The sequence below is a fragment of the Mustela nigripes genome, chromosome 13 (genome assembly GCF_022355385.1).
Source record: "Mustela nigripes isolate SB6536 chromosome 13, MUSNIG.SB6536, whole genome shotgun sequence".
Lineage (NCBI taxonomy): Eukaryota > Metazoa > Chordata > Mammalia > Carnivora > Mustelidae > Mustela > Mustela nigripes.
Genome location: NC_081569.1, coordinates 135,039,133 through 135,057,761, shown reverse-complemented (window position 1 = coordinate 135,057,761; position 18,629 = coordinate 135,039,133). Strand labels below are relative to the sequence as shown.

General features: G+C 56.1%; 1 protein-coding gene and 1 long non-coding RNA gene across 3 annotated transcripts; both read right to left on the bottom strand.

Annotated features, from left to right (window-relative positions):
* Positions 1 to 282: 282 nt before the first annotated feature.
* Positions 283 to 2,996, bottom strand: FAM181A (family with sequence similarity 181 member A). 2 transcript variants are annotated; one of them, XM_059371338.1, is made up of 2 exons: positions 2,844 to 2,996; positions 283 to 1,658 (listed from the first exon to the last, which is right to left on the bottom strand). In XM_059371338.1, exon 2 carries the CDS (start codon positions 1,569 to 1,571, stop codon positions 693 to 695), a length of 879 nt encoding a protein of 292 aa, XP_059227321.1. In that variant the 5' UTR covers positions 1,572 to 1,658; positions 2,844 to 2,996; the 3' UTR covers positions 283 to 692. The 2 variants fall into 2 exon arrangements, with proteins under 2 accessions (XP_059227321.1, XP_059227322.1); XM_059371339.1 differs by lacking the exon at positions 2,844 to 2,996 and adding an exon at positions 2,365 to 2,497.
* Positions 2,997 to 9,174: 6,178 nt separating this feature from the next.
* LOC131998911 (uncharacterized) lies at positions 9,175 to 16,394 on the bottom strand. The gene is made up of 5 exons (XR_009398921.1): positions 15,715 to 16,394; positions 13,556 to 13,662; positions 12,964 to 13,059; positions 12,277 to 12,389; positions 9,175 to 9,461 (listed from the first exon to the last, which is right to left on the bottom strand). It is a non-coding gene; the product is annotated as an uncharacterized LOC131998911 (long non-coding RNA).
* Between the last annotated feature and the right edge of the window lie 2,235 nt (positions 16,395 to 18,629).

Below are 18,629 nucleotides of genomic sequence, written 5' to 3'. Positions count from 1 at the left end.
CTGTTCTCCAGAGCATTTTAGACTGTCTGGAGAGCCAGGCCTCCCCCGCACTCTGCTCCTGGACGCGAGCAAGCAGAGCATCTCTCCCCGGGCGCTCCTCCCTGCCCCTCCCTCCTTTGCATTGAGCTGCCGGCCCACAGTGTCCATCGTCAGATGTCACAGAGCTCTCTGGGCCACTCCTGGCCTCCCCCACAGCCTCTGTGCGCTGCTCTCTGCCAGGACCCTGCCAGCATTTCATAGCCTGAGGACCATTCAACTCCATGACATCCAAGATGTGGAAACTGCAAAAGAAATGTCTTTATTCTTTTAACCTTCTTAATATTTACAAAAACCAAAACGAACAGAACTGAGATTGGCTTACACGGTGGGCAGCACGTGAACAGAGTGGCAGGAAGGCCAGGGCAGAGCCCCACCACCCAAGACCGGCCCAAGGACAGTGCGACGATCGGTCGGTCTCTGGTCTGGCTGGAGAGGGGCTGACTGAGCCCAGCCCCCCGGCTCCCAAGGCTGCAGGAGCTGACTTGGAGACTGCCTGCGAGGCCCCTGCCCCAAACCCATCCTCCCCCTCTCCTGGACATACACAAAGAGAAGGCTCCCACTGCCCAGCTCCCTCTGCACAAGAAGTGCTCTCGGGAGGGGCCCCCAACATCTCTGCCGGCCAGAGTGGGGGAGCCAAGGCCCTCCCAGCCCCGCTAGAGGTAGCCAAAAACATTGAAGATGGGCGGGGGCACCGCCGGCTTGGTAGGGATGGGCTTCAGAACCACGGGTCTGTACACTTTCTGCCCCGGCCCGTCCACATCCTTGCAAAAGTGGGCCAGCTCCCCAGGAGACGCTGGGCTTTTCCTCCACAGGCCCAGGTTGGGGACGGGGTTCTGAGGCAAGGCCCCCGGGGGGCCGGCGTAGATGGGCTGTCCATGGTACTGGAAGGGACAGTAGCCCCAGGCATTGACACGGCCCACCAGGGAGACCCCAGACATCTTGAGCGGCTCCTTGCCAGCCGGTGCCCTTGGGGACGCAGGCACGGGGGCCATCTCAGGATCCCAGGGCTCCAAGCCTTTGCAGTGTTTCTTACCCTCATAGGGAGATCCCTCCCTGGGGCCCAGCTCCCCCTCCAGCCCCAGGGAGTAGCTGTGGGCGGGCCGAGGCTCTTCCCAGAAGGAAGCGGGCAGCTGTCTTTTCCTCATGGGCACCTGGCCAGGCCTGGCCGCTTCTGGATTCTGCCTCTGTAGGCTCTGCTCCTTAGAGAGACATTCCTCCCTGTAGGGGTTCCCCAGAGCCTTCTCCTTGTTGCCCCCCGCCACGCCGGGACTGGAACCATGGCCGGGATCGAGGAGCAGCCTCCCAGGCCGGTCCTCGGGTCCCCTTTTCAGGTGAGGCTCGGAGCCTCTGCCGGGGAGGCCCCGAGGAAGCCGGGAATACTTCTGGGAGAAGCGTTTGAGCTGCTTCTGCAGGTACTTGCGATGGTCCACGGAGCGGCGGCAGGGCGCCGACTTGTCCAGGGCCGCCTTGATGTCGCTGGACGCCAGGTTCACAAAGTTCAGGAGCATCTTCACGTCACTGTCGGATGCCATCACCAGGGGGCCACGGCATGGGGCTGTCCATGAAGAGCGCGGGCTCTGCTGGTGGCCGGCAGCTCCAGGGACAGGCACAGAGCTGACCTAGGGTGCAGGGGACACGCCGGTTGTTGGCAGTCTCTCCAAGCCCCGAGCCCAGCCCTCCCCAAAGGCCCCAGGACCCCTCCAAGGGAAACAAAGTCCTGGGTCCGTGGGCCACCCATTCAGGCCGCTGAGGGTTTCCTCTTGTGTCGGTGAGGGCACAGGCGAACAGGCAGTCTGCCCGAGTCTGTGGCCCTCTGCTTGCCGCTGAGGCTCAGAGAGGTTGGGCAACTCGCCCAAGGGGACCCAGCTACAGGTGGCATTGCTGGGGACCAAGCGCGAGTCTCCACGGGTCCAGCCCACCGCGTCTCCCACACACCACGCTGCCAACGTGTACAAACTTGCCAGCAAGGTTTTTATTTTCTGAGCTCAGGCAACTGCTCCACTTTCAAGGAAGGCCAAGCCCCCTCTCTCCCTGGTGGTGCCCTCCTCCTCCCACCCCCCGCCCGGCTCGCACCAGCCCCCCTCACCGGGTCCCCACGCTCCACCCACAGCGCTCACGCAGGACCCCTGTCTGGCACTCGAGCCTCGGCCTGCCTGGCGGGCTGATCTCAGACTGCAGGCAGCAGGACGCCCCCGTAGAAGCATCTGCAGCAATTTCATGCCTCCTGGGCCACCACCCGAGGCACCTCGCCCCGCCCCCCGCCCCCGTCCAGCCCCCCGCCCCCACCCGGTCGGCTGGAGCCGCCGGAGGAGCCTCCACACTGACCAAGGGTGCGGGCCGGCCCGGGCCCCCGCCGCCGCCGCCGCCGCCGACGTGGCCTGGCAGGTTCCCCCGCCGCAGACCTGGGCCAGGCCCGGCGTGGCCGGCGAGCTCCGTGCGTCCGGCTGGAAACAGTTGTGCAGCCCTCGAGTGGGCTGGGTGGAGGACGAGTCCCCGGAGCTGGGGGGCCCCTCAGGCCAATCAGGAGCGCCTCTCCAGATACAAAGCATCCCAATCAGGCGGCAGCGCCCCGTTCCCACATTCTTTGCCGTCACAAATTGTCACCATGGGGACCATCACAAAAAAGACAGCTCCCAAATGCAATCATTTCCCGGTAAATTTCTACCCTTCAGCCCCTCCTCCCCTTGACCTCGGTTCCCTGGTTTCTTGAGGGGGCAGAGTGTGTGTGTGTGTGTGTGTGTGTGTGTGTTTAAAAAGTCCAGGATCGAGGAGGGGCTGGACCCAGAAGAGATGGGCTTACATACCTCCCCCAAAGGCTCCAGGCCTCCAGCCTCCAGCTGCCATGCTCCAGTGCGGACAGACAATCCGACGGGGTAAGCCGGGGCGGGCTGCTTCCCCCTCTGTCCTTGAGTGTTGAGTGTCTCTCCCTCTCTCTCCCCCTCTCTCTCTCCCTCTCTGCCCCTCTCTCTGTCTCTGTCTGTCTCTCCCTCTTCCCAGCCCCCGCTCCCCCCGCCCCGAGGCACCAAGCCCGGGCCAGCCTGGGAGGGCCAGCAGCGCACTTATGCCGGGAAAGGTAGCCGGGGAAGGACTCTGTAACGAGGTGCCGGGATATCCATGGGAAGGGAGCCGGAGCTCTCAGGAATCTTGTCTTTATGTTTGCTTCCTCAATTGAGCTGCACAAAGCCTGAATTGCCCATTCAGCGCGGCCGGACAAAAGGCTGGCGTTGCACGGTCCCCTCGCATTTGTAGTCAAACAGTTAGGGACTTAAATCGAGTCGTCATGATGGAGAAGGAGGTGGACAAAGCCCATAGAATTGCCATCAGCAAACATTTTCCTGTGTCATATTAGCCAGTCTCCATGGCTCCCCCTGGCCTGGGGACAATGGCACAAGTTTGCACACTTGGCTACTGTCACCGTGCCAACGCCGGCGGGGTTGCAAGCGGGCCGCTCCGAGCAAGGGAGCCCTGAGCCGGCCGCTGGCCCTGCCCACTGACTGGCGGAGGGAAGGTGAGGCCGCGGTGCAGGGGGGTGTCTGGGGAATGCTGCTGGGCGCCGCCTCCGTGGTGGCCCGCACCTCCCGCCCCCCCCCCCACCCCCGTGCTCTGCTCAGCCTCTGCTTTCCAGTCCTCTCCTTTCTCTTCCATTCCTCCTGCCCCCACTTGCTCTGCCACCTTCTCCTGACCACGGGTGGCCTATACCCAACCACACCTTTGCATGACAATCTGAAATGCCAAGGACTCCTCTCCAGGTCCCCCCCCACCCCCCCCACCCCGCCCGTAAGGGAGCAGTAGTGGGGGGGCGCCGGGGACTCACCCAGGAGGATGGTCCCACCCCCTCCTGCCGGCCAATAGCGGCAACTGCTGCTGGCACACCTCGGCCTGGCTTCAAGCCACCTCCCTCTCTGACCTGAGCGTCCCTACAGGCAGGGCAAGGGTTTGGAGGAGAGGGCCCTGCGCCCACCAGCTGTTAACTCAGTTGCAGCACTTAGGATCCAGTGCGATATTCTCCACTGAGGGAGCTAGGGGAGCGTGGCTGCCACGGAGGTGTCCTCAGGCTGGAGCACCCTGGACCAAGGACCGTCCCAGGCCCTGGAGAGTGACCCTCATCTGCTGAGCAGTGGGACTCCCTAAATCACGGTTGTTGTCAGCCCCTGAGATCTGGGGGTTGTCCCTGCGGTGGGACCTAGCCAAGCTGACCGAGAGGGTTGGGAAACATCCTTTTTGCTTCAAACCAGTCTTTACACGAGGCTGTGACCCGAGGTCACCAGCTTGGGCTCCCTGCTGCCTATTGCCTGGGGGCCTGGGAGCACAGCTTGGCCAGGGTTCGAATCCCTCCATAACCCGGCGCTGGCCCCCTCAACCCTGTTCTGCATCATTCTCTGCTGGGGCACCGGCCTCATCCCTGCCCATTTCCATCTCAGTCTCCTGCATGCTCTGTGCCTGCTCACGTGCTGTGGCCACAGGGCCTTGCTTGCTGCTGACATCATTCCCTCACGGCTCAGACAATGGCAAAGGTCGGTGAGCTCCGTGCGCTCCAAGTCCATATTGTAAAAAATCATTCCATAGCTCTTAATATGGGCTGTTCTTCTTGGATGTTCTTCCCGTGTATTAAAGAAGGGAGGGTAGGAAGCCCTTAAGTCTCATACACGCCATGAGCTGCAACCATGGATCACACGAGGAAGAGCCAGCTGACCCCGTGACAGCTCAGTACAGGGACTGTGGCTGCCACTTACACACGAGGAGTGTGAGGTTGAACTGCTTTCCCAAGGCCTCACAGCCCGGAAGTGGCAACACTGAACTTGAAGCCAGGCCAGTCTGCATGCAAAGCCTGGGTTGGTCGCACCGTGCATCGCTTCCCTGAGTGCCGACCCAGCCCTAGACCCTGATGAAGGGCTCTTGGGCTTGAAAGCATCGGAAACCAGATTTCATATGTCAGTCCTTCATGTCTTCCGTCCATCTGTCAGAATGAGACTCTTCGGGTGTATGGAAGCTGCAGCTCGGGGACATCAGTCAAGGTGACAGGCAACAGCCATGAAGAACTGTGGCCTGAGACAGATCCATGGCCCTACCTGGCCAGGGACCTGGCCACACCCAAGCTCTGGGTGCCTGCCACCCAGGCTGCGGAAGGCTCCTCTGGGTTTTTCTGTCCATAGGTCCTACTGGCAGGTGGGAGACATCCATAATACCAACTCTGCCTTATTCTAGAAAGACTTCCTTTCACAGTGCTTCTCCCATATGGTCCTCATCTGGACAGGGAGAGACTGTTTTCCTTGTGTACATTTGGTGACACACCCAGAGATAAGCTGCTCAGCTCAAGACTGACTTAGTCAACCCTGTCCTCTCAGCATTCTTCAAGGCCCAGCTTGATGCTGGAGGCCCAGCTTCCTCCAGGAAGCCTTCCATCAACTCCCAGCATTACCAGTGACACCCTCTCCCATCCCTATGTGCATAGATTCAAAATGAATTTTAACCTCCTTGGTTTAACACAGAAACCCTTAGTAATCTGACCATCAAACAGAGCCTGGCACAGACTAGTTTCTCACTAAATGTTTCATGGGTTAAATATTTTGCCCATTCCACTGAATAGAATTTATCCTGCAGACTGGAAACACAGCTTCCTGCAACTGTTTGTTTACTGTTTGTCCCACCTCCACCTGAGTGAGCTCCACAAGAGCAGGGCACAACAGCTGATTCATCTCTGTATGTCCATGGACTAGAATGGCCGTGGCACAGATCAGGACTCATTCAAAGATGCTTATGATCGTTGTGGTTGAACTTGACCATGAATCCTCTGTGTTCCTTCGGGACTGTGGGTAACTTGAAAGCAGGAAGACTCAATTCACCACCGCATCTCCCTGCACCAGAGAGGGACTCCCAAGTATCCGTTAAAGTCAAGTGAGGGGTGCTGGCTGAACTTGAGAGTCCTTCCTGATCCTCTACTGTCACAGGTACCGGTCTCTGACCTCCCGGCTGTGCAGACCCGTCCTCAAAATTATTTACATGATGCAGGGTCAGGGACCCTCAGCTTCGAGCAACTCCATTCAGCACCTATCGCGTGCTTGGAGACCAGAGGGCGCGGCTTGCTCCTGTCCCCAATGAAGCTCCCTGGAGGGGAGATTGACTCTGTTGTGACAACACAACAGCCATCTTCCATCTCCGCATCACTGAGAGGCACACCCTAACTTTCCCTGGTTTCTCAAACAGCTGGGAACCACCATCCAGAATGTCTGGATGTCATTTGACATAACCCATTTCTAGAATTTAGCCAACACAGCTGCAGATCGTAACTGAAAGAGAGAGGGGACAGTTGGCAATGACACACACTTAACCTGGAGGGGACCCGGGCTGTCATCAGAGGCAATGGGTTCTCAAGCTGCGTTTACGCAGAGGAACCCAATACCTAGAACAGCGACGCGGATGGGCTAGTTCAGATCTATTTCACACACAGGAATGCATACTTCTGCTTATTTTGCAAACAGTGGCTTCCAATGAGAAGGTGGTTTGAATGACCTACGACTTAAATCAGGGGTTGTGGCTTATGGGTCTGGCATCCACCATCTTTGGCGTTGGTTGCAGAACCCATAAACATTTTGACTTAGATAAGCAGCTGGAATGGAAACTTGTTCCGTCTACCTTGTGATCTCAGGATCATCATCCAGCGAAAACCGTTCACCCAGGAAACATCATCTAGTCCCCCGAGGCGTCATTAACCGGTTAACTGCCCAGGTTTACCAGTCGCCAGCCTCGTGTGTTAGCCTGTGAGCTAGAACTCATTTGAGTATGTGTTTATTAGTACAGTGTTTAGAATATGGTATTTTAAGTTGCCAAAAATAACTTGGAAAGGAAACTTTACTTATCCACACCTCGGTAGAAGAGCTCGGTTCCAGAAGATGGGCCATCTTCTCATTTTGGCAGCAGAGTCAACAAGGCCCAGGCTGGGGACATTGTTCACCCAAGACGGCTGAGCCGGGTAGGAGCAGGATGAAGATAGCAGCTCTGTCCCGCCGCCCACCACCCAGTCAGAGCCCAGCCCTAGCCAGCACTCACCACTCCATCACAGGAGGTAACACCTACTAAGCCACTTGCTCAGGAGATAGGAGACTAGTCTGAAGTCCTCTGGTCGGTAAAAAGCAGAGCAGGGATTGGGATACAGGCATCTAGGTCCAGACGCTTGATGGTGACTGTTGTACGGTACGGCTCCCTAATGGCCTAGGGGCTTCGCTAACCCAGAGACCCAGACATGCCCCTCCCGACCCCGCAGAGTTAGGTCTGATCCCCTCAACCCAGGAAACATACAAATGCCACCTCAGAGGCCCAGCGGTGGGGCCAGCACCTCCTGGACGTGTGACAGACATCACAAGGTGATTTATGTAACCCCCTTACATAACGGGAGCATTTCTATCAAAGAGTGGCCAGAGGGAAGCTGTCAACCATAATCAGAACAGACAGGCTTTCCACTGTCTCAGAATGGAAGGCATCAGGTTGAAATAAGCCCCTTTGGGGCTTCCTGGCCAGGGGCTTGCTGCCCTGGCGACCACCCCTCACTGCCCAGGCTGAGCACCAGCCCGGCAGGACCCTCAGAGCAGCCAGAGACCTCAGGATGCTCCTGAAGAAGTCACAGCTCAGCTCGTCAGTCCCTGCAGCCCAACCACAGTGACAAGTGTCAGTGTGACTATCATGAAGGCTTGCTGGCAGAGTGGACCGTGAGGATTAAGAGAGAGCGTCTGTGACCAAGACTAGTACAGTGCCTGGCTCAGAGTTGATGCCCTGCCCCCAGCTCGTCCCCTCTGCGCTGGGGCCAGGGCCGCCCAGGGCAGCCCAGCCTGGGTGCGTCTCACCCATAAAGAGGGGCTGATACGACAGGAATGACGTCTCAGTGGTGCCTCTGTGTCCCTGTTGGGCGACCCCCAGGGACCACCACCCTCTCCCACTGATCCCCACTACCGTGCCATGCATCCATCACCTGGACTGTATCTCCGGGAGCCTCTCTGGTGTGTCTCTTCACCCCACCCAGGGCACAGGCGGAATGAAAAGTCCGTTTAATCTCAACTGCCAACTCGGATTTGATTGGTGATGGCTGGCAGGTGCCTGGTGGGAAGATTCCGAGCCTCCCCCTCCCGCCCACCCTGACGGGACTCAACAGTTGGAATGCCCTGATCAGCTAGTCGTGTCTTCAGTGGACACGAACATAGATGGAGATGGGCTGGGGGCCCGCACCCAGTTCCCAATCACAGGCTGCAAAGCCAGGGGTGCAAAGTTTGGCATTCTGGAATTTTAATCAAGGGAACAGAGTCAGTCCTAGAAGAGGACGTGACTCCTCCAAGTCCTCCAGGGCTCCTATTTCCTGGACCAGAGATCCCGGACTCAGTTCAATGAACCAAGACCAGAGAATGGAGAATTTTGGAGAATGGAGGCAGTAAGAAGTTTAGGACAACCGGGGGGAGACATCACCATGGGGAGGGGCCAGATAAAGTTAGGAAGAAAGGCTGAATACCCTTTGGGTTTTTGCATGCAGGAGGCACATAATAAATGCTGTTGAACAGAGGAATGAACCAAACACAACAAGGAACAAAATGACTGGCTGGTTTCTGGACCACCATGGGGGCTCCTATAGCCAGTCACACAGCATCCTGGGGACAGCAGATGCTTCTTGGCCCTCCTGGCCACTGCTGTCCCTCAGCTACTCCGCATACACGGCATGCTGGACCGTCAGGGCAGAGAGGAGTCCTCGACTCCCCGAGCCTGGATTTCATAAGAGAAAGGTGATGGGGCAGGCTCCCCTCGAATATCATGATATGCCTAGCGCTTTAGATCTGCTATCTCATTTCCTCATTGGTAATAAATCAATGACTGAATACATAAAACTTTTTTGGGGGGGGTGTCATCCTTCTCCTTTGACGGATTAAGAAACTGAGGCGGGGGGAGGTAGAAAAGCTCTCCCTTGACCACTGAGCGAGGTGGTAAGGACCAGGAGTTTGGACTCAGTCTGTGCCTACACCACAGCACCCCTCAGAGAAGGCAGGGGACACATGGTCTTTTCTGGTATATCCCCTCTACCCACTCCCTGGGTCACCTGTCCCAGTTCAGTAAGATACAGAGGCTCCCTTTTATCATCTACTTTTTATTTCCTGACCTCTGATCACAACTGTGGTCTGTAGCCCAAATCCAGTCCAAAACACACATTTTAAGAATTCTCTGAATAAAGTCTTGCCGAGGGAGAGGGACGTTTGTACAATCAGCAGCTCCAGGCTCCCCCACATGGTCCTGCTCAGGTAAGAAGAGTTACCACAATGAAGTCAGGAGCCCCCTCCACCTAAGTGGAGAGACTGAGCTCCACGGGCCAGGGTCATCAAGCATCACCCCCGTGGATGGCCTTCCAGTGCTTGGGACGTGGTATGTACTCCTTGGAACACACATGGGTCCTGGAAGCAGAGGTAATGAATATATCTTAAGAGTCAGACCACAGCATTCCGGTCCTGCCTCTGTTACTCTGGGCAAATAATTTCACCTCTCTGGACCTCGTTTTTCTCATCTGTAAGATGGGGGCAATTCTACTTCCTCTGCGGGCTTGCTGGGACCGTGGAGAAAGACTTGGGTCTGACCAGACTGTAAGAAGTACCAGGGGTTGGTGGAGGGGGAGAGAGAAACACCCGTCATGCCCAAGGGCTTGACCACATGTAGTTCCAAGTTCAAAGACGTCTGTCTGTGTGGGGCTGGCAATGGTCATTCCCATCAGACTCTGAATGAGGACCAGTGGTTCTGGATGATAAAGGGGATGGAAAGGCAGCCCAGTTCCACAGGCTGAAGGATGAGGGGCGTGACTCTAGCTCTGCTGAGATGGAGCAAGGGGACTCTAGGGAGGGAGAGTGTAGGTGGAGGAGGGAGGGAAGAAGCTTCAGACGTGGGCTTTCGGGCAGGTCCCTGTTCATCCTGTCCAGAGCAGGAAGCCAGGCAGTGGAGGTGGGCTCAGCATGCGTCCAGTGAAGGCTGGAGTTGGGTCCTTGGCCACAGCTCCGGGATCGGGGGTCGGGGGGCCCTTCTCTCCTCTCCTGCACCCGCTGCCCAGAAAACCCCATGGATCACATGAACTTCCAGTCCATCATGATCATTCCCAGTTTTAATCTCCAGCCCAGACCTCTCCCCTCAACTCCAGGGTCCTACCCAGCAGCTCCCTTGCCATTTCGCCAAGGACCTTCAAGATTCCCCAGCTTTCCATGTCCCAAACTCAGCTCTGGGATTTCTCCCCAAGTCTGCTCCTACCACGGCTTTTCCATCTCAAGTCACGGTGGCTCTATCCTTCCTGGCGCTCAGGCCAGGCCTCAGAGTCATCCCTGACCCCGCTCTCATCCTCCGGACTCTGCCTGCAAACGACCTCCAGAATCCGACCACTTCTCCCCAGCTCCCCTGCTCTACCCTGGGCCCATCACCCACCATCTCTCACCTTACTTGCATGGTTTCAGGGCCCCCTAACTGGGCTCTTTGTCCCCCTTCCCACACACAGAAAAGTTTTGCCAATATTTGCCCTAGATATTTGTCCTGAATATAACGTTGAGAAGGGAGGAAGCAGGCTCCCTGCTGAGCTGAGAGCCTGATGCGGGGCTCGATCCCAGGACCTTGGGATCATGACCTGAACCAAAGGCAGAGGCTTTAACCCACTGAGCCACCCAGGCGCCCCAAGCATCCAACTCTTGATTTCAGCTCAGGTCATGATCTCAGGGTTGTGAGATCAAGCCCCGCAGCACGCTCCATGCTCCGTGCAGAGTCTGCTGGAGACTCTCACTCTCTCTCTCCCTCTGCCCCTCCCCCTGCTTGCACACTCCTGCTCTCTCTCTAAAATAAAGAAATAAAAAGAATCTTTAAGAATAAATAAATAAATAAATAAATAAATAAATGTTAATGAATAAAACCCACGAGGATCCAAGTGAACATCGGAGTGTCACTATTTCCCCCTCCCCCTTCAATTCTGTCAAATTATCATCTCACTTGGATGGAACATCCAAAATCTGGTCCAAAAGAAAAAAAGAGTACAAAACTTTGGGCGCCTGGGTGGCTCAGTGGGTTAAGCCGCTGCCTTCGGCTCAGGTCATGATCTCAGAGTCCTGGGATCGAGTCCCACATCGGGCTCCCTGCTCAGCAGAGAGCCTGCTTCCCTCTCTCTCTCTCTGCCTGCCTCTCCGTCTACTTGTGATTTCTCTTAAGTCTACTTGTGATTTCTCTCTGTCAAATAAATAAATAAAATCTTTTAAAAAAAAAAAAGAGTACAAAACTTCAAGAGGGGGCCGGCTTCTAACTCCCAGGGAGAGTATCCTGGGTATCCTGGAGGAGGGCAGGAAAGCATCTGACATAGCCTCATCCTCCCCTCCCCGCTCCCACCAGGCCCTGCCCCAGCCAGCTCCTAGGAGCTCCTGCCCAACACCCCACATGGGGTGCTGCTGCTCTCTGAGACCAGTAAGTAGTGGCAGGGCCTTATATGCTGCAGAGAGACCCACAGCAGCTCCAGGCTCTTCTCCAAATCCTCCAACTGTCCCATGGGGCTCCTCTGAATGACCCTGTTTCACAGAGGAGGAAACTGAGTCACACGACGATTTGCCCAGGTTCACTCGGCTAGGAACCGGCACACCTGAGATCTGAACCCAGGCCTGTCTGAGTGGGGAGTCTCCTTACCTCTTCTCCTTGCTTTCTTCCTGAGGACTAGTCCTACAGAGATGTGCCAGCCCAAGGAACAAGGGACAGAGTCATATATGAGCTGCTCAGACATGCCCAAATCATCCCACAAGGGCCCCATCACCTCAGCCAGACCGAGAGGTAGATATATCAGGTAAACTGAGGCAGCATGAGGCCCTGGATAAGAGCTGAGCCCTGGGGCCAGCCTCCTGCTCCTGCTTCGGCAGTTGGCCCAGAGAACGTTGTTGTGATGGCTAATTGAGTGGTGGCCTAATTGTTTCCCCTGCAAAGGCTACATTTTGTGTATGGGGTCACTCTCGGCCTGGATGCCCAGTCAGCTGACTCTTTCCTTCCAGTCTTGGCCGTCTGCAGGGACCTTAATGGCTCGCTTAATGAATGAGAATCTCTTCTCTCCAGCAGGCCCCCTGAACCACAGCAGAGGTCAGGGGGATCTTGGAGACCCTGAGAAACCACAGGGAGTCGGAGGAGGGGACACACTTTGGGGTTACAGACCTGGCTTCAGATCCCACTGCTGATGCTTACCAGCTGAGTGAGCAAGGACAGGTTGCTTACCCTCTCTGGGCTTCCGTTTCCTCCCGTGTCAGGCAGCATCCACCTGCCAAATCCTTAGAGGAGGTCGAGGTAGCACACGGGAGTACTTCCTGCTCCCCAGCTCACACACCCACCTGTGGTCAGCATTTCCATTTGTGGGCGCCATTCATTTCATTGATTCCCTTATTCTCAAATGAAGAAACTGAGGTTGAGGTTGCCCAAGCAACCTGGTGAGTTAGTGGTCCAGTCAGAACAAAAATCCTGACCCGGAGACCACGGGTCCTACCTTTTCTTTTCACACGCACCCTTGGCTCGGAGGAAAAGGCAGAATTGTCCTGGGAGCACTCAGCCTTGGCCCCAAATGGCCACCAGAGGGCGCCCTGGGAGTGGCTCAGGGTCTCCTCTGCTGCCCAGGGAAGGAGCCCTTCAGTCTGTCCTCCTCAACCCTCCAGACCTCCCAGGGCTGCAGCCTGTGCTCCCGCCCCACAAGAACCCCCCTCCCCAGCCCAGCACCTTGAAGGTGTTCCAGAGCCCTGGCTCCTTCTCCTCCCCTGTCTCCGCCCTCCATGACCCATCTCAGAATGATCTATCCTCCTTTTCCGGAGTAGATGTGGGATTCTTGAAAACCCCATGTTGTTTTTGTCGAGCAGGTGGTTCACACTGGGTTTCGGGATCTCCCCATACTCGCATCCATCCATCCACAAGTACCTGCTCAGCACCTGCCACGTGGGAGGAGGGCAGCGGGGACCCATCGCGTGCAACCACTGACTCACGGAGGGCGCCGTCCAGGGGGAGAAGGCGTTCCTAGGTTGGCATGTTAGCAGGGAAGCAAGCAGAAGGGCTGAGGGCAGGAGCCCCAGAGCTGCCTTCCAGAGGGTGTCGGCCCTGAGTTGAGACCTCAGGGAAGCCTCAGGAAGCTGGCCAAAGAAAGCCAACAGTTCCAAAGAAGGGCTCCCTCCCCCAGTGCTGGACACAGTCTCCGCATCTATAAAATGGGAAGAACCCTTGCTCTTTCGTTCCCTCGTGGAATGCAAGAACAGGCAAGTGGGTACAAATGGAAACAGGCAGGGGACTGGGACACCACGTGTGCGCGGGGGGCTGTGTGTCTCCGCACGGGCTTTCTTGTCTCATCCCGGCCTTGCTTGGCCTGGGGCTCCTGCTCCCCCGCAGGCACCCTCCCTCACCCGGCCAGCTTGCGGGCGCCCCTGCAAGACCACTCAGGCGCTTGGGTCGCTAATGAGAGTCCCCAGGGGCGCTCGCGCTGCTGACCCCGCCGCGGCCACCTTCCCCTCATCCTTACCTGGTTTTGCCTTCATGGCAAGGTCCTGGTGTCAGGCTCATCAGGATCAAGGCCAGAGGGCAGGAAGGCAAGCCAGGCGGCCCTGGAGGCCATCTCGGATGGAGACCCTAGAAGGTGAAAGTCTGTGGAAGGGACCCCAGGGGGTCGTGGCTCCCGAGGGTGCTGGCCAGGAGGATCTCTGAGTCCGGGGTAAAGAGCATCATTGGAATGTTGGCACCGCCCGGTCGCCCCTTCTCTGTCTTTTTAGACAACACAAATGACGAACTCTTTCCAAGTTCATTCTCCCAACAGGGTTCCCAGCCCCGGTGTGGGATGAAGGTGGAATGAAGGGCAGGCCCCCGCATGCTCCAGCAGCCCCCGCGCAGCCCGGGTAGATGGTGCTAAACATCGCAGACAGCACGCTGATGTCCCCACACCTGTGGTTCTGGCGGGACATACATTGTCCCTGCTCGCCTCACTGTGTGGAACCAGATTTGTCCCTCTGGTTCTTCCTCCAGAAAATGTTCTCCTAGGGCAGGGGGAGCTGCTGCGGCTTCCTAAACACAGTTTGGCTTCTGCAGGCTCTCTGGGGGGCTCTGGTTTGGTCCAGGAGCCCCGCCGTTCCCATGCCTGGGCTTTGTGTCCAGGATCAAGGGCTCAGGGGGTTTGGCCCCGGGGTGAGTGAAACTGTCCCTCCTCAGCCAAGGAGAAGGACGTGAGGCAACCAAGTACGGCTTCGAGGCTGAAGTCTCAGGCACCTCCCATGCTCCTTTTCCAGTGACAGGTGCCCTAAAGACCCCCTTTAGGCCGATTCCAGCTGGATTTGAAGGTTGAGGGCATCAGGCATGTCAGAATTGTCTGCTAATACCCAGGGCTGTTATGGGATGTGGAGAGATACAGTTAAGCACTGTGGCTCGGAGTATACATTGTATCCACTTTTTGGAGAGTATTTTGGCAGGATCTATTATAACCAGAAGGAGGTCTGCCCTTAGACCCCGCCCTCCCACTACCAGGAGTCAATTCTACAGGAATTTGCCTACCTGGGCACAAGGAGTTGCGCCTGAGGATGTCTGCAGAACTGTTGTTTGCAACAGCAACAGACAAAACAAAAAGACAAAGACCTGAAACGCACACAGTGTGGCGGGTAGTACAGAAAGTTCTGTAGGCACTAGAAAGACTGTCAGGAGCTTGGGGGTGCTGACTTAGCGGGGCCTCAAGATGGAAAAAAAATAAAGTTCAGAGTTATGTGCCTAGTAGGACCCCATTTATGTTAAAAAAAAAAAAAAGGTAGAAAAGGTAAAACAAAGTAAAAGGGAATGCTTGGAGAAAGCCTGGGAAGAAGGCACTCCAAGCAGATAATTGTACTGATTTAGGAAAGGTTGTAGGATAGGTGGGGTTTGAAAGGCGTTTCATTTTTTTTAGTTTATAAAACTTACATTTTTTGGAATTTTTTTTTCAATGAGCATATATGCTCATAAAATGCTTTCGTCTCATATATATTTGGTTTTGTTCCAGAGTACCCACTTCAGAGTGGTCCCACTTAGAACCTCTTTTTTTGTTTTTTAAGATTTTAAAAAATTTATTTATTTATTTAATGGACAGAGATCACAAGTAGGCAGAGAGGCAGGTAGAGAGAGGAGGAGGAGGAAGCAGGCTCCCCGCTGAGCAGAGAGCCCAATGCAGGGCTCGATCCCAGGACCCTGAGAGGCTTGACCCACTGAGCCACCCAGGTGCCCTCGCTCAGAACCTCTTAAGTAGGATGACAGTAAAATCATTTGATCAACAAACATTTCCCACATGAGCCTCTGCTCCACAAAGCTCTGAGCTGGGTCCCCAGGACAGGAAACACTGTCCCTACAGGGAAAGATACCTCAATGGACAACGACCTCCCAGCAAGACAAAAGCTGCGATAGGGTTTTCATTTCACAGGGACAGCGGGGACAGGAAGCCGGTGTGATCAGTTTCCCTGGGTGAAATCAAGGGAGACTTCTTGGAGGAAGTGATGCCTTGCAGTCTTAGAGATGATTGGGGCATATCAGATGCATCAGTGGGAGGAAAGTGGGGGAGTCTTGTGAGAAGCATTTCTGGAGGGGAGTTGTGAATGTCTAGTGCATTTGAGGGATCACACCGGGGCGGTGACCGGCATGACAAGGGGCAGGGAGGAGGGGGGGGGGGCTGACCTCTCAGGCGGTTGACGCTCTGATGTGCCAGCTGCCAGCAGGGGGTGCTCGAATCTCTTCAAACCACGGAGCTAGAGCCCACTGGAGGAGTTGGGAGCCGGGCTTCCTGGGACCTGGGGTGGACGCTGGGCTCTCGGGCTTCCAGGCTGGATGCTGAAGGCAGGCGGGTGGACAGGAGACGCCACCGCAGACAGTGAGGAGAGACGGATGCGAGGGTAGGAGGGCGCCTGCCTGGCCCCCTGAGGGACCATGGGGCCACTGGTGGTGTCCTACGGGGCCACTCCCGAGCCCCTGGCTTCCGCAGCCCACCACGGCGATTGCAGGGATTTTGCTGCTTTCCTTTCCAAATACATGTATTCGGGTTTAATAAGAAAGTCCGCTTCCAGGAGAGTGTGAGTTCACGGTGCCCCAGGAAACCGCAGCCACAGGCAATGAATGACTGGGGGTCAAGGACAGCAGAGACGGGGTGCCCAGAGGGCTGGGCTGTCTGTGGTGTGGCTGAGCCAGGACCTGGGTGTCCTGTCCACCACCCTGACCCTGCTCTCTCCCTCTCTGTGCTCCTCCCAGCACGCACTCCTGGAGCCTTGGCTCCCACTCCTGAGCACCCCGAGGTCTTTCCCCCAACCCCCTGGAGCACTGCTCTGCGCCCGGTCTTCTTGGGACACGGGGCCACCGCAGGAGCCCAGGATGGCTGCGTGTGAGAGACAGACACTGAGCACGGCAGAGCTCCGAGGGCAATGGTCCCCTGCAGGAAGCGAAACGGGGCCACGGGCCGGATGGCAAGGGCCTTTCTGGGAAAGGGACCTAAACTGGGACCTGAATGTCCGTTGAAGCCAGACGTAAGAGTAGGAATGTCCCAGAGAGGGCTCCCGAGGCACGGATGAGTGTGCGGCTTTCAAGACAAAGGGCGAGATCGGAGGCCACTCCAGACTTGTGACCTGGGCAACGAGCTCAATGGCAGGAGGCGGAAGAGGTGACTTTGTGGGACACCCAGCGTCAGACGTGCAGGGGGAGTGTCTCCCCTCCAGGCAGCTGTTAATAGGAGTTTGGTTCTCAGGGAGAGCCCTCGCGAGGGGCTCCGTGGTGGGCAGGTACGCAATGCCCGGGACTAGGTAAGGTTGCTGCCTGGGCTGGATTTATAAAGGTGACCGAGTGGTGACCCACACAGAGGCCAACACCGCTGAAAGGCAGTGTGAGCATCACTCCCTAGAAGTGGGAGGCCCCACATGCCCTGCAGGACCATGGGGTAGGGGTGGGCACCGGGCTGGGGAGGGGGCAGTGAGCAGCAAGGGGCCAGAGGGCGGGGGTCACAGGCTTTACTGGGGTCTCCTCGGTAAAGGCAAGGCTTGCAGGCAGGCAGGTCGGGATATGAGAGTGAGTACTTGGGGCGGGCTGGGGACACGGTGGTTGCCAGCTGTTGGGTACCCAGCACCGGGTGCTGAAGGCAGTGGAGGTCAGCGGGCTGTGGGGGAGCAGTCGGGGGTGTGGACCCCAGCGCAGTTGGAGGGTTTGTGCTGCGCTGTCCTCGCACCCAGGAATGCTGGGCGGCAGGGAGGTGCAAACAACCTCGCTGTTCCTTTGGTCCTGTGATTGACGGACGCCACAAAATCTAAGGGATACAAGACAGTTGCCCAGGAGACAAAGGACCAGAGGAGCTGGACCCCAGCCCCGGGGCCCACAATGTGAGTGAGAGGAGGGGGAAGGGAAGAAGGATGGAGAGCCCCCCAAGGTGAGGGGGCATCAGGTGAGGAAGGTACCCAGTTCAGAGGCGTGACCCCCAAAGATGCAAAAGAACAACGAGTAAAAAGTGGCTCTCACCCTCTCCCTCTCCCCTGCACCAGCCTCCTGCGTCCCCTCCCTGGAGGCAGCTGTCATTTCCAGCTCCTGACGGCTCCTTCCAGAGATGGTCCAGGCAACAAACTCAAGGCTGCTGGATGTAGACACAGCCTCCAACACCTTCCATTGTGTGTACACTTGTACACGCTCCATCTGGCCACAGGACCCTGGGATCAGTCCACGCCAAGGTGTAAGTGAGTTCCTCATTCTCTTTATCACTTACATAAAGGCAGGCCCTTAACTGGCATCCCCGATTCTGGTCTCCCCCACCTGAAGCTAGACTGGTGTTTTCAGAGCCGTCTTTAAATGCCCGCATGAAACTCTCCTCCTTGGGGAGTGTGTCATCAGTTCACAGTAGCTACTAGTACTTAAAGCAGCAGAGTTTGTGAATGATTTCATTCTTTTTCTGAAGGAATGACAGCACTTGTAATGCTATCCCTCTAATAATACCGAAGTGGGTTAGGAATTGTTTGGTTGCATGGAACAGGAAAGGTGCCAATCTGTCTGAAATAAAAGGGGAAATGTATTGGCTCTGGGTACCTGAGAAGTGGAGCGTGGAGTCAGCTGCAGGTTTGGCTGGATCCAGGATTCAGACAATGTCATCAGGACCAGGTTAGTCTCTAGTTCTTCCACATCCTCCCCTCTTCAGGCGTAAGCCCCAAGATTCAGTATGGCCACCAATTTGGTCCCTGTCCTGACTTTCAGGTCTAGGAAGTAAGATAAGAATCTCTTTCCCAGAAGTCTAAGTGAAAGTCTTACTTTATCTCTGTAATAGTTAGGCGAGGCTAAGCTGTAATGACCAAGAGACCCCAAAATTATGTTATATTGTGTTATTATATATGTGATATTATTATATGTTATATATGTTATGTAATATAATTTTGTTATATAAACTATAAAACTCTATTTCACTCTCTTGTAATTTCCATGGTGGACATTCCCAATCAAGTTGTTCAAGGATTCTGGTCCTTTCCATCCCGGGATTCCACCTGGGGTTCCTCTAGGGCAGGAGTCTGTAACTTTTTCTATAAAGGGGCCAGGTGGTAAATATTTTAGGCTTTGAGGGTCTCTGTCACACA

Excerpts from the sequence above, each read along its gene's own strand:
- FAM181A (XM_059371338.1), bottom strand. The coding sequence starts at position 1,571 with ATGGCATCCGACAGTGACGTGAAGATGCTCCTGAACTTTGTGAACCTG.